The 23,487-nt window shown below is 42.3% G+C and overlaps 1 protein-coding gene across 1 annotated transcript in view; it reads left to right on the top strand.

Annotated features, from left to right (window-relative positions):
* The window catches only part of LOC111871478, a 57,491-nt gene extending 37,955 nt beyond the window's left edge, over positions 1-19,536 (top strand). The window contains exons 11-16 of the mRNA XM_033754276.1: positions 2,842-3,081; positions 7,611-7,768; positions 8,506-8,748; positions 9,491-9,605; positions 13,368-13,548; positions 18,959-19,536. Coding sequence (XP_033610167.1) covers positions 2,842-3,081; positions 7,611-7,768; positions 8,506-8,748; positions 9,491-9,605; positions 13,368-13,548; positions 18,959-19,400 — 1,379 coding nt within the window. The 3' untranslated portion in view covers positions 19,401-19,536. The remainder of the gene's footprint in view (positions 1-2,841; positions 3,082-7,610; positions 7,769-8,505; positions 8,749-9,490; positions 9,606-13,367; positions 13,549-18,958) is intronic.
* The last annotated feature ends 3,951 nt before the right edge of the window (positions 19,537-23,487 follow it).

The raw sequence follows: 23,487 nt of genomic DNA, 5'->3' as shown, positions 1-23,487 counted from the left end.
ATAATCTTTATGATGCTGCCTTTTGTATGTGTATGTGTTATTTTGTCTCTATATTTGGCGATGCTTATTTGACAGTTAGCTTTTGTGCTATTGAATGAAGGTAAAAGATGAAGTTTCCCTGTGCTTAATTACTTGCCATTCAGATGAAGTTGAACTTCATGTCCCGGCCGCCTTACCCCAGGACAACTCATATACAGCACCCATTCGAAATGAGGTTGAATGTGCCCTGGAGCCAGCCTGAACAAAGGCCCTTGTCCAGGGGGTCCAGCCCTTAGCCTGGCACTATATCAACTGAGCTATCCAGACTCTAAGTCTTTAACAAAATCATTTCGGAATGTGACAACATTTCAAAGGGTATATTAATAATTTAGCATGTTATTTTTAGTGGTGAGAGAAGTAATATTAGTTTCAGTAAGGTTCAGCTTCACCAGTCACGCGCTCAGTAAACAGTAAACAGCGATAGCTCGATAAACTTCAGGGTCATACGGAAAATAACACAAATGAGAGAGTAGTAATGTTATAGAAATAAAATGAAAACACTAAGGAGCATTTGTCCCAAAACTGACTTTTGAGGATCGCGTGGTAAAATATCAAACGTTGAAGAGAGAACAACAGAGAAATATATAGAGTGCTGTATTTTATTTGCGTAACTGAGAAAGAAGTTGAGCTCTCCAGAAGGTAACCCATAACTACTGAGCTTGTGGAGCAGTAATTCAAGTGGACTGATATCCAAACATTGCTGTAATCAAAACAAACTTGACCTTTTGAACAAACCAGAGGAGTAACACAATCAAGGAAAGTGAGTAAAAGTGGCAATAACAGATTTAGATTTTCTAAAACTGTGTTTGGAAAAGCTAAGCTTAAATAGGTGATGAAGGTAAAGTTCTCTCTGTGCTTCATTAATTGAACGTCACACCGTGAAGACGTATGAGGGAGTGGAGGTGTAGCTCCACAATTCTTGACATTAGCACTAGATGGAGGTGAGTGATGGGCATACGCCCATGCCGCCTTAACCCCTGAGAAACCACTCCCGGCACCCACTGAATACGAGGCTGGATGGGCCCCAGAGTCGGTCTGGACGTTGTAGCGTAGAGAGAAATTTCTTGTCGCTACTGGGAACTGAACCCCAGCCTTCCAGCCCATAGCCGGTCACTATACGGTCTGAGGCATCCCGAATCTTTTAAAATGTGCGAAATTTGGTCACATCACAACAACTTCGAAAGTTATTAACAAAAGCTACAGGCATGTAACTGGGGGCACGCGACAGCGTAGTTGGTTGAGACAATATTCTACAAGCCGGAATGTCGTAGTTTCGAGTCCCGAGGACGGGAATAGGATTTTTTCAAGTGACCTGATCCTTCCAGCTGCAATATGGCCCTGGGGTCGACTCAGCCTCTTACAGAAGTGAGTACCATGAATATTCTTTGGGGTAAAGGGCGGCCAGCGCATAGGGCTGACAACCTTACCGCCATCTATGAGCGATTGTCTAGAAAATGTGGGAACCTCGACGTCTCACAATCCTATGGGCCTCCACGGCCTGTTACAGGGATAGCTTTACTTAACTTTTTCCTTTTTTTAAATGCATATAATTGTTAGCTAATAAGCTGTTGATTTTTTAAAGAAAGAGGAGCAATATCTATTGCTTCCACAAGTTAGCAAAGTATTCGGAAGCAAGCCAAGATTAGAAACAAGCTTCAAAATGGGTACAGATATATTAGAAGGAACCTTTACAACAGAACAAATTGCACGATGATGTCCTACTTATTGGATGGCTTTAGCCATTTTCGGCATTTTGGGAGCTTAGTTTTGGGCGGGAGATAAGGAGAAAAATCACAATTTAAAAGTATTTCTATCGATTTCAGCTGTAATAAATTAGTACCCATTTCTATATTTGGAAAAATGCTATGATTCCAAAATTGCTTACCTGAAGATTTTACATTTTCATCTCGATACAAATTAACGAAATCAGTCGTGTTTAATGGGCGTTATAACAACTTTATGGCTGAAAGAATTTCTTTTTCGAATGTCTATGAGACATTTTTATTTACAAAATTGTAATTTCCCCCCCCCCAAAAAACCACAAGATCTGTATTATATTAAAGCATCCGTCAATAATGCAACAACATTTTTCTTAATATAAAAGACATCTAATATATGTGAGAAAGTGAGAAAAAATATGTAAAACTAAAAACATTTTAGTAATTTTATGATCATTTTTATTGTATAAGTTTTACTTTAAGTTTCTTAATGAAATTTTATGATTAAATATTAAAGTTGAACTTTTATTGAGAAATGTATATTTTAGGTGTCTTTTATATGTTAAAAATATTGTTGCATTATTGACGGATGCTTTAATAGTAAGGATAATGTCTCAATACAACGGGATGCTAAAATATAACAGGATCTGTACTTTTTGAAGTGCTTGGGTGGAATATGGTTGGGTTAGGGCCACATTTACTTTGTCAGTGTCAACATAAACAGGCTGTTAATCTTCTTTTGGCTTATTTTTGATTTCATCCATCGTCTGGTATATAAAAGACAAAAGACCACGACGTTTCGGAGACTGGATCTGTCTCCGTCTGGACCACTGGTCCAATGATTGAGACTAGCTCTTTCTAACGGACCCCACTGAGTAGGTTTATCCTTCCCTATCCACCTGAAGACGGAGACAGATCCAGTCTCCGAAACGTCGTGGTCTTTTGTCTTTTACACACCAGACGATGCATGAAGTCCAAAATAAGCCAAAAGAAGTACAGTATACACCATCGTCAGAATCCGTTCAAGTCTATCAGGCTGTTAATTATAAAGTAAAGAACAGTAATGATTTGGACAATCCTACAGGTCCACTACACTTTCCTGTCATCGGTCCTGCCTTCTCTGTGCCAAGAAAACTTGTTCACATTACCCTGGCTGGGGAATGGCTTCAGAAATACGGGCCTGTGGTTGGGTTAGCGTTTGGTTCCCGTAAAATAATAGCAATTTGTGGGGCTCGTGAAGTTCTCGAAGTCTTACAAAGAGAAGAATTCCAAGCAAGACCAACCAGCATGTTCTTCAAAGAAAGGTCCTTTGGCAAACGACTTGGTAAGTGAAGTTTCAGATTTTATCATTTAGACCCTTATATTTTTTGAACTGAGACATAAAAATACAAACCCATCTACACGTATGTACATCTTGCTCCATTTTATTAAGTTATTCGAAAGAGCAAGTGGCTTGAGCTATGCAAACACACTTATAACAGAGTTAGATCTTATGAGAGCAACCCTAAAATCGTTCGGCCGCTCAGATTTCAGAAACTAGACTCCTCACGTCAGTCCGCACCTCACAGATTTGGACTCGTAGCCGACGGGCCAAAAAGAAGGATGGTCCTAAACATGATCTTGTCAGAGCGGTCCGGCGCGCAGTTCAAGCTGAAAGAAATTGGCATGATATGACGCCGCCATCTTTGTTATATGACGATGGCTCTCCAGACGTGATTAACCTGTGGCCTCCGAGACGCATGCATCTCTTACGAACTGTTAGTGTGATTCGCGGAGATAAGATCAGATAATATCTCTTCTACGAATGGATTAAATATAAAAATCACGCTGATTCTGTAGTCTAGTGGTCAGAGTTCCTGGTTAAAGATCCAGAGGTTCCGGGTTAGATTTTCTGTCAAATAGTAGGTCTAGAACGGGGTTAACTCAGCCCGTCAGGTTAATTAAGGAGCTATTTGAATTGAAAAGTAGGGGCTCCCGTCTAGAAAACCGAAATTAACGGCCGTGGTGATTCGTTGCGCTGATCACGTGACTCCCTCTATCCGCTAAAAATGGCACTAACTTCGACGACAAGCGGCGGTCGCTCGGTCGGTATAGTTCGCTTGCGGACAAAAGCCACGGAGTTTGTTCTGTTTGTTGGCTGGAAAGCTTATACCAGAACACCTGTACTATTCATCCCTGTCAATTTTAAAACATAAAGAGTGCGTATTTGTACCTATTATCTTGTGATACTGTTTCTACGGTCACGGAAGATATCACTGCGTGTTACCTGAAATGTGGATATATTATTCCCGAGCAGGAGTGGCCAGGGGTGAGGGGTGGGGGGAGTAATTGCATGAAATTTCACATCTTACCTATGAATTATCAAGCGCCAACTTGTTAGGCATATGGAACAGTGTTTGCACCTTTCCTGCTTGTCTTGCACTTACATGTACTTCAAAATGTTTACCGTCTGAACGTTCTTCCTTTCTCTGCTTGCTGAAATTCAATTTACTTCATCTCTATATAAATAATTTCAACCATGAGAAATATATCACATAATAAGAGGCGAAGATACCACGAAACTCGTAGAAATTTTGAATTTACCGATGAAGGTGAAAAATCTCTGTGCCCTCTTTGAAATTTGCCGCTGTCTCGCCACAAGTTAGCAGTTTAAGACATCAGTACGAAAAAGAAGCCGAGCAGTTCCTTCCAAATTTCTCTTTGAACCATAATTAAGTAAAAACAACTTTACTGCGTTGAAACCAAGCTTAATTAACAAACAATATTTTCTTCATTCAGTAAAGGGTCTGCCAGTTTTATTTTATTGGACATTGCTCGTCCTAAACGATGTACCTAATTGACTGAGAATATGTTAAGAAGAACATTGCTGAAGTCATTCCAGTTTTTGGTCAAAACAACTCAAAACTTCAGAGACTGAAATCACGTAAAGACGTACGATCCAATTTTTTTTTATTAAAATCTGTCACAACACAACAATATCAAGGTCAAGTCCAAGATTGACTCGGCTACATGTTTCGGCTTTTAAAGCCATTATCAGACAAATTCATGATTAACATATTCGCACTACTGAACTGCTGTACTGGTAAAACTAGATACATGATAATTATTACATTATAAAATGCTTGGCATAAAAGTACAATGAACTAGACTATATAAAAAAGAAAGTTACGAGTATAGGGTAAAACAAGGTTAAGACTCTTCATGTGACGTTTCATATAATCAAGTCAGTTGTTGGTTGTTGCAATTTTGTTATATTCCCGCGGACATAATGGTATATCCTAGATTTTGTGAACTGCTTTGGAGGCCCGTGGTATGGATGCAGTATAATATTGACATTAATTGTTTGGCCGGTGCCCCATCTTACAATGTATTTGTCCGCTGTATAGGGAATATAAACTGCAACTGTTGAGTTGTGAAGGATTTTAATAAAGAAATTGTATATTATAACACAACAGGATGCACGAAATGGAAAAAAAAACAAAAAAAAACGTATCATCCAAATCGATAATGTTCTGAGAAAAAAGTGAAGAAGCATTTCAAAAGTTTTTAGTTTCGAAATTGGGTCGTGTTGAATCGACTGATATTACAGAAAACCCATAATTAGCATGTTGGCACGAAAGCTTCCCCAGGCGCAGTTGAGTTAGGATGCACGTGGACATAGAAGACCACCCCGCTATAATTGGCCGATCTGAGTTAGATAACAAAGCGGAGAGCGAAGAGGTAGAAGATTTTTTTTCAGTCAAAATTTGGTTTGTGTGTCTAGTGATCATAACATTACTAGTGATTGGTGGGTTGGAGACGAACACCCGACCTCCAGTCGAGCAGATGAAACTCGACCAGACATTGGCGTACGCTAAGAATCAGGATAAAGAGGTTGAGTTTTTAAAACAGATGTTAGAGACGCATCAACAAAAAATGTCTGAAACGAGGAAAGGGCGTTTACATGAAGGAGAATGAGGTGAGAGGGTCACGAAGAAAGCATGGAAGAGAAGAAAAATCCAAACAGATTTAATTCCGGAAGCTCTAAATGAAAGAGTTTGCTAGGAACACCGAGGTACACTTTGAAGAATAATACGATGGGCAGTCAAATGAAAACGGGCCAGAAGCCAACATAAAGTAAAGTACATTTCTTACCTCAAAAGTAATCTCCAAAACTGTTAATACATTTATCCCACTGGGAGATAAGACAGTCAATCCCATCTTTGAGAAAGCTTGTGGGCTGTCTACGGAACCCCATCTTTACCCAGCCACACACGTCTTCATCCGATGAAAACCGATGTCCACGAATGTCTCTCTTCAGGTCTCCAAAAATGTGAAAATCACATGGGGAGAGAACTGGGCTGTAGGGGGGATGTTGAAGAACTTCCAAACCAACTTTCTGTAGCGTATTCCTCACAGTTGGCAGTGTGGGGGGGCGCATTATCAAGAAGAAGGATAATGCCGTTCGGTGGGCGTTCTGACTTTATGGGACGTCTCAGTTTCTGCAAAGTGTCTTCATAGCGCTGTGCACTGATTGTGAGCCCATGCTCGAGAAATTCGACAAGCACAGGGCCCTTGCAGTCAAGAAGAATGTCATCACTTTACCGGAACTGGTGTGTACAGTTTTGGATTTCTTCGGTGGGGGAGAATTCACGTGTTTCCACTGTTGGCTCTGCCGTTTGCTCTCGGGTTCAAAATGGTGGCACCATTTTCGTCCCCAGTGGCAATATGGCACAGAAAAGCATACTCTTCCTCATGGTATCGTTGCAAGTGACCCATCGATGCAGCCATTCTCTGAGTCTTCTGTTCCTCCGTGAGTTGATGTGGAACCCACTGCGCGTAGATTTTGCGGTACAGCAGGTGTTTTGTCAGTATGGCGTGTACGAAACCGTGACTTATTCCCATCAAAAGACTAATTTCTTCCACAGTGATCAGTCGGTTTGCCCGGATATGACCATCCAACGCAGCAATAACATCAGCAGTGATGGCACGGCTAGCATCATCTTGCAGTGACACACGTCCCTCTCGGAATCTCTTATGCCACGCCAGCATACGCGAACGTGACATGCTGTCTTCGCCGTAAACAACAGATAAGCGACGATGAATTTCTCGCCCTCCTACTCCTTCAGCAGTCAAAAAGGGCACTACACTTCGATTTTCTTCTTCTTTTTTTGTTTGGCACTACAGCCCCAGTGGGCCTAGGCCTACCTCCATGAACTTCTCCTTTCACTTCGGTTTTTCTAGATCTTACACATTCGGTAAGATTCCTTGGGCGAGTGATCAGTATGTCGCAAGGCCTCTACCTGCACAGAAACACAGAAAAACGCACACACACAAACTAACATACATGCCCTGAATGGGATTCGAACCCACGATCCCGGTTTCCAAGCGATCGAAGACAGTACATGCTTTAGACCGCTCGGCTGCCGTGACCGGCGTTCGATATTCTTTACCCGCCTCCATTACTGATGGTGGACTACAACACGTAGCGCTAACCTTACTTCCAGCACAATAAATAAACGTCTAGTGTGCCAGGGCACGTTGTCACTGTGCTTTCCCGAGTCGCCACCAGATGTTCGTACCGTAAGCAAATTCCAGTGTTACCAACTAGCGCGTCGTGTGAGTTATGCGTGGTGACCCGTTTTCATTTGGCTGCCCCTTATATATTACATTTATCTTAAAGATAATATATATATATAGGTATACACTGAATTCGTCTGACTCAGGGCAGACAATAATTACAGCTTGAGCTTTCGGATTCTAAAATGGACAGGGAATTTTTGGACTGCCTTACAGGGCGTTTCTCAAGAACTTACTCCGTAGATGTACTAATGGTTCTTTTGATAGCTAATGAAAGTCGCCTGTAAACTACAGGGGTGTTCTTCTCTGACGGTCCATTCTGGGTTGAACAACGCAGATTCACTCTCAGAAACCTAAGAGATTTCGGTTTTGGCAAGCAGTCAATGGAAGGCTTCATTATGGAAGAGGTAGAAGATACTATAAAGGAAGTGACGCAGAAAGGAGTTCTGCAGGTATTTGGCTAACTTTATCAACAACTTAGCCTACAAATTATACAGAATTAAGTTATTGAATTATTATTATTATTAATATCACATTAATTTGTAATTTTTAATTATTTATCTAATCCATGGGAAGACTTGCGCACAGACTTAGGCCATGTTCGCACGCAGTTAAATTATCGACTAGGACTCAGAGGAACATCTTCTTACTGTCTGGCTGTCACTAGTCACCAAAACTTTCCGAATCAGTTCCAGATGCTTGAATTTGTTGTTCTATATGTCTCGATGCAATGGCAGTTGTTTAAGGTGTCAATTCTTCCCGTTATATCAGTCTTAGCCTGCCCATATATCCTCCTATGTGAAGGAAATTTGTGGACGCTATTAATTTCTGTCTAGTGGTTAGCGTTCCTGGCTACAGATCCAGAGGTCCGGTTTCGATTCCCGGCGTTACAACATTTTTTCTGGAAAGTAGTGGGCCTGGAATGGGGTTCACTCAGCCTCATGATGATAATTGAGGAGCTATTTCAAGGAAATAACGGCTTCGGTCTAGAAAACCGAAGTTAACGGCCGTGGGGATTCGTTGCGCTGATCACGCGACATCCTCTATTCTCAAAAGTTGGCACTAACTTCGCCGACAAGCAGCGGTCGTTCAGTCGGTATACACGTACGTGTATTTCGCTTGTGGACTAAAATCACGGAATTTGTTCTTTGTTTTGTTTTATTAATGCTGTTTCTCTTCTAACATGAAGGTTAACGGACTGTTCAGTGTTGCCACGCTGAATGTCCTGTGGCGGATGATAGCTGGTTCCCATTATTCGCGAAACGACGAGGAACTCCTGACTCTTCTTGAGAAAGTGAGCAGATTTTTTCGTTCAGGAAATCCCAGTGGAGGACTTGTTAATTTTTTCCCTATCCTAAAAACTATTGCTCCTGTCCTATCTGGGCACACCGAAGCGAAGGAGAGCCTTTTGGATATGCAGAACTATTTCAGAGTGAGTAATATCTTTTAAAATTTTTATTTTGAACTTTTAAATGATAATATAATAGAAATTTACGTTTCAAGATCGCTAATACAAAATATTGTCCTTGAATCCTGAGTCCGATGTAATTCATATCCTATCAAGTTATTTCCTTAAGGACAGTATTAATGTTCGCATGTCATGTCGTAAATTTGCCTGTTGTCACTTTCAAGGAGCTGGTTAATAAACTCATTATATTTTATTAACTACAGAGATTTATTATGATAACCACAAGAACCATCATTAGAGCATATTCGGAGATAGCTGAATTTATTCATACTTTGACCCTCTATATCTCCAAGCTTTAATTTAATATCACCCACTTATATTCCTAGCCGTCCTTAGTCCGTTTTTTCCGACTAAAATTTATTATCCGTTTACTGCTTTTCCCCTCGAATGCTAAACTCTCAGTTCTTCGCGTGCATCCTGCTTCTAATAAACAGAAAGATCCCTTCCGATTCGGGGTGCGTCTAATATTCTCGAATTTCGTTCAAAACAAATACAGAATATTCATTCTTAAGAGGTTGACTCATCTGACTCATGTAGAATTCGAACGAAGAAAGGGACTTCTTGAAAGGGCGGGCGCACACTTATTCAGATATTGTATACTATGAGTTACTGACAGTATAGTTATTTAATTTAAAAAAATCAGGATAAGTGATAACCTCGAACATTAAACTAAGTAAATTTACTTATTTTCCGTATTAATTTATAGAAATCCATATGGGAACACAAGAAAACTATAGATAAAAATAACCCAAGGGACTTTATAGATGTGTACTTACGAGAAATGGAGGTGCAACGCAATAAACCGGACACCACATTCACAGGTAATACTCCTATGTCCTAATGAATATGGACAGCTCAGTTGTTCAGGGAGATGCCGATTTCTTTCATGCAACATTTGTGTTAAAATAAGTTTAAGTTGTGTCTTTTGACGTAGCCTGGTTTAGAGTAGGTCAGTGGCTCTGTATTTGATAGCAATATTGCAACCTTGCATAAGTTTGCACAGAACTAGAAAGTAGGCCGGTTTGCTGCCACAGTTCAGATATTTGGGAACGATTATAACAAATCAACACCTGATTCAGGAGGAAATTAAGAGGAGATTGAACTCGGGTAATGCTTACTACCATTCAGTCCAGAACCTTTCGTCTTCTCGTCTACTGTCCAAAAACATAAAAATTAGAATATACAAAACTATAATTTTGTCGGTGGTTCTGTATGGGTGTGAAACTTGGTCTCTGACATTAAGGGGGGGGGACATAGACTGAGGGTGTTTGAGAATATTTGGACCGAAGAGAAATTAAGTGACAGAAGGTTGGAGAAAACTGCATAATGAGGAGCTTCATAACTTGTATTCTTCCGCAAGTATAATTAGGATGATTAAGTCAAAGAGGATGAGGTGAGCAGGGCATGTAGCACGAATGGGGGAGAAGAGGAATGCACATAGTATATTGGTGGGAAAGCCGGAAGGAAAGAGACCACTGGGAAGACCAAGGTGTAGGTGGGTGGACAATATTAAAATGGATCTTAGAGAGATAGCATGGGATGGTATAGATTAGACTGATCTGGCTCAGGATAGAGACTAGTGGAAGGCTCTTGTGAACACGGTAATGAACCATCGGGTTCCATACTGTACAACGCTGGGAAATTCTTGAGTAGCTGCAGATTTGGTTTCTCCTCAGGAAGGGCTCGGCTCCATAAATAAGTAAGTAAGGCCGATTTGCTGGCTTGTACAGATAACAAATAAAATCGAAACACGGATTCTCTTCTTCATCCTTGAGGGTAATCTAGTTCACGAGGGGCTGGTCTCTGTTCAAAGTTCGATATCTCGCACTGTCCTCTTAGGCAGTCTGTTCCTAAAGGTACCACATTTGGATTGATGTTTCTATTTCTGTTAAATTGAGTGTTTAGGCACTTATCCCTGTAGAGGTTTTGAGGTTATCAAGAGGCCCAGCATATGGGATATAAGGCCCTGTACTTCACTGACAGCCAATTGACATTTCGGAGGAAGACATCGCCTCGACCTTCAAGGCCGAAAAATAAGCCAAGCAAGAAACCAGGACGAAGAAACTATCAGTTTCCTGCTGGTTTCCTGCTATGACTGCACGGCAATATATCCCAGAATACAGGACCTTTCACTTCTCTCTAGTATCTCACTGCAGGCGACCACAAACGAATTCGCACTCTCTGATTTCCGTTCAGCCAGAGCCCATTGATGCAAGAACCGGTGAGATGTCAGTGTCCTGGACAAAAAATTGCCTTCATCTTCAGGGTTGAAGAATAAACCATGTCCGAAACCAGGAAGAAGCACCCGGCAAGCGAAATCCTGTTTGTTGGCTGTTTCGTGCTGGTTTCTCGCCTGGCTTTCTCTTCAACCCATAAGATGTTCATGACACGTTCCTCTGAAACGTCAGCTGACTTTCTTTGGACTACATGGCCTTATATTACAGAAAATAAAACTCTTCAGTATCTTACTAGCATCAAATTATAATTCCACAGATATTGCATACTCATTTGTCAAAACTTCAGTGTTCGGGCACCACCTCCGGTGGCTGAAGTCGAAGTAAGGAACTTAATTTTACACAGACAAACCTTCTCGGGCGTCTATACGGCTGTGTCTATATGACAGTATTATCTGTATTATCTGGAATTCTTTTATCAGAGGTTGGTATGATAAGTGCCGTATACTTGCGTTGTTTCCTGAGTAAGCCTACAGCACCTTCTGTAGATTTAAATATATCGTGCGCACGTGCCGCTATTCATATCAACAACTCATGACGAAGATTGTAACAGTCTTCGGGTACTGACACCATACTGATAAGGCTAATCGCCCGAGAAAACTTCATTCGTCATGAAATCTATAAATGACACAAGCTGGACTTTGAATTTATACCTGTGAGCAGAACAGAAGTTGCGTAAAACAGTAGTCTGATTTCTCGGATAAGACATGGTATAATTTCGTTGCTAAGTTCCAACGTTTCGGAGGAAACTACTGCTTCCATTTTAAGTATACTCTGAAGGTGGGGATACAAGTTCCTCCGAAGTGTTGACACATGTCTATCAATTTCAGATATGAGAGATATGATAAATGGGCCCACTCCAATGTAATATTTACCCTATTTCTTCGTTTATATTAATTAACAAGAATTCATTGACACTGGAAACAGCAGTATATAGGACTGTAGATTATAGCTGGACAGAAAAAGCAAAATGTTGATTGTCTGCATATTTCATTTAATGTCAAGTTTCATAATAATTCCTTTGAGTATTATGGAAGGTGAGAGATTCCTCTGTCAGTTGGATGGCAAACGGATGCTTAGTGCTCGAAAGAAGATGAAGCCGTGAATCTATTGGGATTTTTACTGTAATTGTTTATCTCGGCTGGTCAGGAAAGGTGAATACAACTCCTTGTATTGCACAGAGCAAAATTAACGATGGCAAAATTCGTTCTCCGACCATTAATTTCGGAAAGAATTGTACCTTGAAAGACCGCATCTGTTATCTAGTGGTCAGAGTTCGTGGCTACAGATCCAGAGGTCTTGGTTCGATTTCCAGCGCTACCAGATTTTTTTTCAGAGAAGTAGTGGGTCTGGAACGGGGTCCACTCAGCCTCGTGAGGATAATGGAGTTGTTTCAAGGAAATAGCGGCTCCGGTCTAGAAAACCGAGACTAACGGCCGTGGGGATCCGTTGCGCTGACCGCGCGACACTCTCTATCCGCTAAACTTGGCACTAACTTCGCCGACAAGCGGCGCTCTTGCGGACTACAGGCACGGAGTTTGTTTTGTTTGTTTTACCTTGAAATATGAAGAAGACACCAGAAGCCTTCACGTAAGTTTATTTAGTGAATTATCAAAGACTGAGCTATTCCTGTTACCTTTATTTAATTGAAGTTCCAGAATCGTAAAAATACTTATGAAACTTCTAACCACCTCCACGGAGAAGGTTAGGTCCTATAGTTCCGGGTTGGTGAACATTAACATGTTCACAACAACGTGCCACTAGAAATTATCTTAAGCTGTTTTAATTGAAGCCACAACTTTACAAAAAAAAAAAAAAAGCACACTTCGTGGCCTGTAGTCCGCAAGCGAACTATACCAACCGAGCGGCCGTCACTTGTTGACGAAGTTAGTGCCAACTTTTGCGGGTAGAGGGTGTCACGTGGAGCGCGACGGATCCCCATGGCCGTTAATATCGGTTTTCTAGACCGGAGCCGCTATTTCCTTGAAATATCTCCTCGAGTATGCTCACGAGGTTGAGTGGACCGAGTTCCGGACCCACTGCTTCTCAGAAAATCTGGTAATGCCGGAAATCGATCCCGGGACCTCTGGATCTGTAGCCAGGAACTCTGACCACTGGACCACAGAGGCGGTCTCCACACCTCTACACCATATGTCTTTTAGGATTTTCATCTGCGTCTAGGAATCTGTCTTCCCATTTTTCCGTTTGAAATATGTATGAATTGTATATGTGACACACGGCCAATCTATCGCATCCTCTTCTATTTCGTCACCCTAGATGAATGAAGGAGTAGTATGTATTGAAGTTTAAATATCCACAAATACAATAAATATGTTCTATGTCCGCCAGAGGAAGGACTCATAGTACTCTGTCTGGACCTGTTCTCTGCCGGCGGAGAGACACTGTCGAGCTCTCTAGCCTTCTCACTGCTCTACATGATACTGAACCCGAATGTACAGAAGGCTGTACAGAAAGAGCTGGACCAAGTGGTTGGGAGAGACAGGAGACCCACACTAGCAGACAGAGGAAGGTAAGGCGATGTTTGTAGAATGGAATTCTCATATCCTCCAAATGCGTTCCTTGCGATTTTTCATAACTCACTGGCCTAAATATTTATATATTGCAGGCCATAAAGTATTGCTGTCATAGCTACCCTGAAGTAGGGTCTATCTAGCCATAAATTATTTGTACGTAAGGGTTGAAATTAATTTTTAGTAGCAGGCAGACTTTGCAGATCATGAACGTCACATGGAAATAATTGTAAAAGTTAAAAAATTTGTTCCTATATGTATCATTGATGGGAATGATAACTGCGACATGGAGAAAGCTGGCTAAAGAGTTAACGCTTCTGGCTTATAAAATGGAGGTCTCAAGTTTAAGTCTCGGTCAGGACACAAAGTGTTTCGACTGAGGTTTCTCACTCTCTTCAGGCAGATGCTGGGATGGTACCTGAAATCATAATGAAACGGCTTTCCAAATCATCCTGCCATCAGACACTCTATGGACCTAGTCGATACACAGACAGCCTCGTTAAACAAACAAAGAGATGATGTAGTTCTGACGTTTTAAGACATTAAAATAATTCGGTCAGAAATCGTTCTGGAACTAAGCAGGAGTCTAAGTCACGTGTACGTTCCCTTCCAGCCTTTTCTCTTCTCGAAATCGTCCAGACCGGTTCTGGGGTCCACCTAACCTCTATGCAATGGCTACCTGAGGCTTTTTTCCCGGGAGTAAAACAGCCNGGACAGAAAATCCGTCTTCGAAACGTTGTGTTTTTGAATACAAACAGAATGGTGTTATAGATAGAAATGGGGCGATGGATAATGTCCAGAAACGTAATATTGTACTAATGTACAATCGCCAGAAACTTTTAGATCCTATATACCTTCTTTATGTGTTAAAAATTACAAGCAAGGAGGCAGTGCTAATCTTTGACGTCATATCTGATAAATTTAAGACACTGGTATTTGTGTATGTATAAATTACGTACAGAAATGTATGGCTAAATTATGTAATTACTTATTCACAGACCTCGTCACATAGACTGAAGAGATTGCAGGATAGTACATGCCGTAAGGTCTTCCCAGAACTCCTTACAGGCATCAAGAGAAGAAAAGAGGGACCTCTATACTGACATTAAAAATCTTTTCAGCTCGTGCTAAATGCATTAAAAACACATCTTTATTCGGCAAGGGGTACGCGGTAGCGTAATTGGTTGAGGCACTATGCTACAAGCCGGAAGATCCCGGGTTCGAGTCCCGATGAGGTGGATTCTTTTTCAATGTACCTAATCTTTCCTGCTGCAATATAGCCCTGGGGTTGATTCAGCCTCTAACAGAAATGAGTAGCAGGAATGTTGCTGGGGCTAAAGGGCCGTCGGCGTGTAAGGCTGACAACTTCACCGCCATCTGTGGGCCGATTGTCTAGAGAAAATGTGGGAGCCTCGAGTCTCACAACCCTATGGACCATCACAGCCTGTTACAGGGATAGCTTTACTTTTACATTATTCGGCAAACCTTTTCACAGTAGTACGAGTATGGTAGTCTGCGAGCTCCTTGGGCGGATTTGAGTTTCTCATAGCAGTTATTATGAAGAGTCCTTTCTTCTGGTATATAACACCGTGTAGTCCGCTAAAAGTCAACCGACGTTTCGCAGGAGAATGTCGCGTCCGTTTTCGGGCCGAAGAATAAGAATGGAGACGGAATGTTCCTCAGAAACGTCGTTGATTTTAAACGGACTATATGGCCTTATACCCAAGAAGAAAGAACTCTTCTCCTTGGGGACAATTTTCGTCAGAGAAAAGCTCTCCCTGTAACTGGCCACTAAGGCCCATAGGGTTGTGAGACGTCGAGGCTCCCACATTTTCTCTAGATATTCGGCTCACAGGTGGCGGTAAGGTTGCCAGCCTTACGGGCCGGCCGCTTTTTAATCCCCAGGAAGACTCCTCGTATTCATTTCTGTTAGAGGCCGAGTCGACCACAGAGCCAGAGTGCTGCTGGGAGGATTAGGCAAATTGAAAAAAAAAAATCCACCTCATCGGGACTCGAACTCGCGACCTTTCAGCTTATAGCAAAGTGCCTCAACCAACTAAGCTATCGCTTGCCCCTGAGAAATATAAAAAATTACGAATTAATGGATATACCAATAATATTTCAAGATGCACTGACAATAAACAACGCGGTGCCACTCAAGTTGTACTCGTATAATATTGTTGGCAGATTACTTGGGACTTCTAAGTGTAGGTGAGTGGACGATATCAAAAATGGGCCCAAGGGAGATTGGGTGTGAGAGTGCGGACTGGATTAATTAGGTCAGCGCAGCGTGCAGAGTTGTAGCGTTGTGAACGCAGTGTTGAACTCGCTTGTGCTCGTATGTGACTGGCAACATCGCACAAGAAATCGTGTCCTAAACTTAAGAACTTCAAATGCTTTCAACTTAATCATACCATCATTGCCGGTATTTCTACAACATCCAATGACACTTCTGGGTCGTTATGGCTCTTNTAAGGCCCATAGGGTTGTGAGACGTCGAGGCTCCCACATTTTCTCTAGATATTCGGCTCACAGGTGGCGGTAAGGTTGCCAGCCTTACGGGCCGGCCGCTCTTTAATCCCCAGGAAGACTCCTCGTATTCATTTCTGTTAGAGGCCGAGTCGACCACAGAGCCAGAGTGCGGCTGGGAGGATTAGGCAAATTGAAAAAAAAAAATCCACCTCATCGGGACTCGAACTCGCGACCTTTCAGCTTATAGCAAAGTGCCTCAACCAACTAAGCTATCGCTTGCCCCTGAGAAATATAAAAAATTACGAATTAATGGATATACCAATAATATTTCAAGATGCACTGACAATAAACAACGCGGTGCCACTCAAGTTGTACTCGTATAATATTGTTGGCAGATTACTTGGGACTTCTAAGTGTAGGTGAGTGGACGATATCAAAAATGGGCCCAAGGGAGATTGGGTGTGAGAGTGCGGACTGGATTAATTAGGTCAGCGCAGCGTGCAGAGTTGTAGCGTTGTGAAAGCAGTGTTGAACTCGCTTGTGCTCGTATGTGACTGGCAACATCGCACAAGAAATCGTGTCCTAAACTTAAGAACTACAAATGCTTTCAACTTAATCATACCAACATTGCCGGTATTTCTTCAACATCCAATGACACTTCTGGGCCTTTATGGCTCTCTGTTCTTGAATTCCATAGTGCTAAGAATTATAGTATCGTGTTTCGGTCGTCAAATCCTTGTTTGTAACTTCGGGATCATCACACAAATTCGATGCTTTCATTACGGTAGAAACGGTTGTTATGTGAGATTAAATTTAAAATTTAACAGAATATCTGTCACTGCGCAATAATTATTCGCAGTTTGGGGAGGCGTCATTAANTTGAAAAAAAAAAATCCACCTCATCGGGACTCGAACTCGCGACCTTTCAGCTTATAGCAAAGTGCCTCAACCAACTAAGCTACCGCGTGCCCCTGAGAAATATAAAAAATTACGAATTAATGGATATACCAATAATATTTCAAGATGCACTGACAATAAACAACGCGGTGCCACTCAAGTTGTACTCGTATAATATTGTTGGCAGATTACTTGGGACTTCTAAGTGTAGGTGAGTGGACGATATCAAAAATGGGCCCAAGGGAGATTGGGTGTGAGAGTGCGGACTGGATTAATTAGGTCAGCGCAGCGTGCAGAGTTGTAGCGTTGTGAAAGCAGTGTTGAACTCGCTTGTGCTCGTATGTGACTGGCAACATCGCACAAGAAATCGTGTCCTAAACTTAAGAACTACAAATGCTTTCAACTTAATCATACCAACATTGCCGGTATTTCTTCAACATCCAATGACACTTCTGGGCCTTTATGGCTCTCTGTTCTTGAATTCCATAGTGCTAAGAATTATAGTATCGTGTTTCGGTCGTCAGATCCTTGTTTGTAACTTCGGGATCATCACACAAATTCGATGTTGTTATGTGGGACTAAATTTAAAATTTAACAGAATATCTATCACTGCGCAATACATTGTTCGTAGTTTGGGGAGGCGTCATTAAATCAATTATCCAATCGTATAGCGTCAGAGATATTGGAGGGAATCCAGAAGGAAGGAGACCACTGGGAAGACCAAGGCGTAGGTGGGTGGACAATATTAAAATGGATCTTAGAGAGATAGGATGGGATGGTATGGATCGGATTGACCTGGCTCGGGTTAGGGACCAATTGGAGGGCTCTTGTGAACACGGTAATGAACCTTCGGGTTCCATAAAATGCTGGGAAATTCTTGAGTAGCTGCAGATTTGGCTTCTCCTCAAGAAGGGCTCGGCTCCATAAGTAACTAAGTAAGTATAGCGTCAGAGATAAACTGTCGATATGTGCAACTGGTTCCATATCGATCTTCAGAGAGATCGATAACAGTTAGACGATAGTTTAGGCTTGAATTATTTAAGTGGAACAATCGAGCGCAACAATCATTGTCATGTGATCCGTGGTTTCGAACAGGAATCCATGGTAGTGATCAACCTCTACAGTGTATTCCAAGACCAGGAACACTGGGGCGATCCTGAGGTCTTCAGACCTGAACGATTTCTGGACTCAGACGGCCATTTCGTTAANATAATATTGTTGGCAGATTACTTGGGACTTCTAAGTGTAGGTGGGTGGACGATATCAAAAATGGGCCCAAGGGAGATTGGGTGTGAGAGTGCGGACTGGATTAATTAGGTCAGCGCAGCGTGCAGAGTTGTAGCGTTGTGAAAGCAGTGTTGAACTCGCTTGTGCTCGTATGTGACTGGCAACATCGCACAAGAAATCGTGTCCTAAACTTAAGAACTACAAATGCTTTCAACTTAATCATACCAACATTGCCGGTATTTCTTCAACATCCAATGACACTTCTGGGCCTTTATGGCTCTCNGACTTATAACCCTATGCGCAAATCAGCTCACTCTGCCTTCAGTAGTATACACGCTGACAGTAGGGGAGCTGGGTATCACTGTATCACACGCTCCCAATTACACAATCGCACACACGTCCGGACCCTCTCACCGCGACGGCTGCTATACTCCAACTTGTAGTCGGCTGGCTGTTACTTTATAACTCGGAATGTCTTCGGCGGTAGCCACACTGGAACTCGAACTGATCGATACGCACTGTGCATCCACCTATATAGCTGCAGTGCTTGCCTGTGGCGTAATGAGTGCCACGTCACTGTAGGACGTTGACTACGGTCNGTGAACACGGTAATGAACCTTCGGGTTCCATAAAATGCTGGGAAATTCTTGAGTAGCCGCAGATTTGGCTTCTCCTCAAGAAGGGCTCGGCTCCATAAGTAACTAAGTAAGTATAGCGTCAGAGATAAATTGTCGATATGTGCAACTGGTTCCATATCGATCTTCAGAGAGATCGATAACATTTAGACGATAGTTTAGTCTTGAATTATTTAAGTGGAACAATCGAGNTTATCGTATGGAGTGCAACAGGATGCTTAAATATAATATTGAATTATTTAAGTGGAACAATCGATCGCAACAATCATTGTCATGTGATCCGTGGTTTCGAACAGGAATCCATGGTAGTGATCAACCTCTACAGTGTATTCCAAGACCAGGAACACTGGGGCGATCCTGAGGTCTTCAGACCTGAACGATTTCTGGACTCAGACGGCCATTTCGTTAAAGATGACTGGATAATTCCGTTTGGTGTTGGGAAAAGAATGTGCATTGGCGAGGTCTTGACACGCAACACTATTTTCTTATTCTTCACATCACTTCTTCAAGAGTTCTGGTTCAGCGTGCCCGAAGAAGATCCCGAGCCATCACTTGTCCCTCTCTCAGGGTTTACTATTGCTCCTAGGTCATTCAGAGTAAAAGCTACGAAACGAACATGAATCAAGTACTCACATGAATGTAACTGTGGGTCTTGTATTGTGCAGAGTCGCGCACGACTCCAGAACAGTCTGTAACAGTAACAGTTAAATATGTATTTGATTAAATCAGCATTAAATGTGCAGTTCTTCCTTTTAATTTGTTTTCTCACTTTTCTTTTGCATATGCCTACTATTCGCTCCTACCTTACTTTTATTATATTTACTGTTTACTTTGTTATAACAATATTGTGACGCATCGACCTACTGCTAAGCAACGGCTCGAAAAACACATTCCCGCGGAGACAAATTTTTGGTAAACAGCCCGTTGCTAGGTAATGCGTAGAACAATACGCTACAGTGAAGGACATCCATTGATAAATAACGGATAAATAAACACCCATTCTTGACAACAGGAACCGTGCTTTTTATTGGTCCGCCTCGAGACTGTATAAGCAGTACAGAACAGTATCCCGTATGGAGGCGGGGTCGAATACCTCCACTTTAGCCCTGTGTTTCGTAGGAGACGAAAAGGAAACCTAGTGCCTTGGGGTATAACCGGGGGCCACCCTGTTCCGGGGGCATATAAATACAGATACCTGGCCCTCCAGGCTGGGGGAGTCTCGAATCTGAGACTGTAAAACGTAGTCATGAGCCACGCAGGACTCGGAACTGAGAATGACTGCGCTGGCGAGGCCCAGAAGCAATTGTAAACGACAGACCCATCCTGTCGTCAGAGAGGATGTTGCATAAGGGCTATAACCGTACGTATTCAGTATGAAAATAAAATTACTAGTCGTGTGCCTCAAGGGGCCTGACGCCAAGAGGAACTGATTGGCGCTAAACCGCCAGCCGTAAAGTAACTTTCTCTCTCTCTCAAATCAGAACGGAGTACTGGAGTAATTCAGTTCAGTTGGAAGTGAGAAGAGTTCCCGCTTAGTGTCCAGTCGGAGAAGATGACAGTGNGTTACAAGTTCCCGCTTAGTGTCCAGTAGGAGAACATGACAGTGTCATGTTTGTTGTGATTTGTGAACTGTTGTAACCTGTCGTATGAAGGTCCAATAAATTCCATCATCGAATCCAAAACCCTTCTTATTAGTCACGCAAAACCCGGGTACGTGACTTTGATTGCGAAGCTGAATCCAAAATAGTTCACTCGATGTAGCGATCAGGCTACGCGCTGTACAACCAAAGGAACTGGCATTCGACTACAGTCAGGGACAAGATATTTTCTCCCCTCTACAGTGTTCAGACTGGCTCTAAGGAGCGCCCAGCCTCATGCTCAATGTGTATTGGGGAAAGCAGCAAGTCTGAAGGTGGCTAGTCCAGTGTAGTGCCAACGTTGTAAACGTGAGGGAAGCTATACTTCATCTCTTTGTAGGTTCTCATGGTATGACCTTCGTTAAGCTCCGGGCCAATCTTATCTTTAATGGTATTTACCTTTTTGAGACAGTCCTCATGACGCTGATGATATAACCAGTACAAAGATATATTTATACCACGAGTTATAAGGATGATTAACAGAATATTATTTAATTAAGAAAAACGTAAAGCATGCGATAGAACAATGGCTCAAGCGGTAATTCTTCTGGTTTGTTTTCGGGAAGTACCAGGTTTGAATCTCAGCCAGGACGCTAGATGAACTGAAATAAGATTTATACGAATTTACTCAGTATCTCCGAGGCCGGGATAGCTCCGTCGGTAACAACAGGTTGGATGGGCTGAACTCGATTCCTGGCAGGGGCAAGAAATTTGTAACTTTTCCACAGAGTGTAGAGTGACTCGCGGTAGCGTAGTTGGTTGAGGCACTATGGTACAAGCAGGAAGGTCGCGGGATCGTATCCCGATGAGGTGTTTTTTTTTATTTAACTAATCCTTCCAGCCCCATTATGGCCCTGGGGTCGAATCGGACTCTAACAGAAATTAATACCAGGAATATTCTTGGGGGTAAAGGGCGGCAGGCCCGTAAGGCTGACAACCTTACCGCCATCTATGAGCCGATTGTCTAGAAAATGTGGGAGCCTCAACATCTCACAACCCTATGGGCTCTATGGCCTGTTACAGGGATACCTTTACTTTTTTTTTGTTTTAAAAGAAAGAAAAATTCAGTTAAAACTACAATATAAATGTTTCCATTCCACTGAATGTGTTGTTACACAACTTAAATTTGTATCTGAATCATTAACATTTAAAAAGTGTTCAGACAAAATTGCTGGAAGTAACATAAGCACCAGGCCGCGCCATACCTCAAGCGGGTAGTCGCTGGCTTCCCACCTCGNGGTCAAGTGGGATTTGTGGTGGACTAAGTGGCGCTGAGGAGGGTTTTCTCCGAGTGCTTCGGTTTCCCCTGCCCATCTTCATTCCACCAGATTCTCCATCATCATAATCTCCGGGCTCAGGTACAATAGACCAATCAGTGGCCGCCGTGCCGAGTGGACCTAGCTGGACTCCACCCCCCACTAAGCGAATTAAAAAAAAGCATAAGCACTACTAAGTTAACTGAGTAAAATACATGGTCCGGTGTGTGGAGAAAATCTCTGTTCCTGTCGGAAAATAAATTCCATTCATCCAGCCTGTTCCTAGTCACTTGACTGAGTGTTCTCGACTCACATTTACTGCTAGTAACTTTGATATATCCATGAAAGTGAGCCATTTCTTGCGTAATTACGTTACAATGAATTTCATACAGGAATAAACGAAGTATCTGTGGCGACAGCAAGCAAGCTCCAGACCAAGTTTATGCTCAGTGGTTTTTATTTTCTTACGATATCAGTGGCGCACAGAATTCTGTGATGTTTCCCCGCAGAACTACGGTATGTACAGTGAGTGATATCATTTAGTTATCAAGTAATTTGACTCAATAATCGACTCGAGCCAAAGTGAACGGAGAAGTTCGTGGAGGTAGGCCTAGGCCCACTGGGTCTGTAGTGTCAAGGAAAAAAAAATCGACTAGAGTCATCAATAATGTAATAATTACAGCCACTGAACAGGTGACTTGATTTGAATGGCCTAGTCATCTAATTGATTAAACGACTCGATTCACTGAATATCCAAGGTGTGAAGTGAAGTGAAGTGTTCATTCACTTGGTCATATCATTAATTGAGAGAGTGACTCGAGTCATCAGTAAATTAAACTATTATTAATGAAGCGATTTCAACATAAATTCAATATATCTCCAGGTTTGAACGATTACAGAACCGGACTACGGCTGTCCAGCACACAGCCCATCGCTATTCCGACTTAGCCATGCCGGCTCCTCGAGTCTCATGAATTATAATTTCCACCACTTTGCTTGCATAGAGTCTCACTTCCTTATTCCCATCGTTACATGAGGAATTAGCGGCCTCCGTAGTCTAGAGGTAACGTTCCCACCTCATGACTCGTGGTACGCGGGTTTAAACGCGGCGGAGGTCGTGGAATTTTTAAGGGCGGAACAATTCAGGGAACAAGTCCTCCGGGAGGGACTTTAAGCCGTGGGTCCCGTGTCGTAGCTTTACGGCACGTAGAAGAACCTCATGTCTCAAGGAGGCCTATGAGCCAAATTGAAGGACATTTCCCGCCAAACAGTAGTCTCTAACGCCTCTGATAGAGGGGGGAAGCATTATAGATACCGCCATCCAGTAGAGGCCGAACTCGCTGGCTCGGTCGGGACTGATGGTACGCACCAGTATCGGTAGGGTGTAGAGATTGGTAGAATATCATAGAGGGAAGCACAATAGATCAAACTGGTCGCGGTGCATGGGGAAACCCACCCTCTCCAATAACTAACTAACTAACTAACTACATCAGGAATTACTTATTTCGAAGTGACTCGAAGATTCGATAAATTCATTCACATCTCTGCACTGACTCGACACAGATGACTCATCGAGCACGTAGATATAGCAGTAACACTTCTATTCGGCTATCCTGAAGGAGGTTTTTCGCTGTAGTCTTCAGTCACTCCAGATTATGCAACGATCGTTTCCTTTTAAATCTTTTCCAATTTATTATTCAGCTGTCATCCTAATATTCCACTCTATTTGGGCTGAGATAATGGCTGCAACGTAAAATAAACACGTACTTTGGCACGAACAGAGTTAATTAAACACGCGTTTGGTTTCACATGGC

This window comes from Cryptotermes secundus, unplaced genomic scaffold (assembly GCF_002891405.2).
Source record: "Cryptotermes secundus unplaced genomic scaffold, Csec_1.0 scaffold465, whole genome shotgun sequence".
Lineage (NCBI taxonomy): Eukaryota > Metazoa > Arthropoda > Insecta > Blattodea > Kalotermitidae > Cryptotermes > Cryptotermes secundus.
The sequence above is the reverse complement of the archived record's forward strand: the minus strand, read 5'-3'. Positions and strand labels throughout refer to the sequence as shown.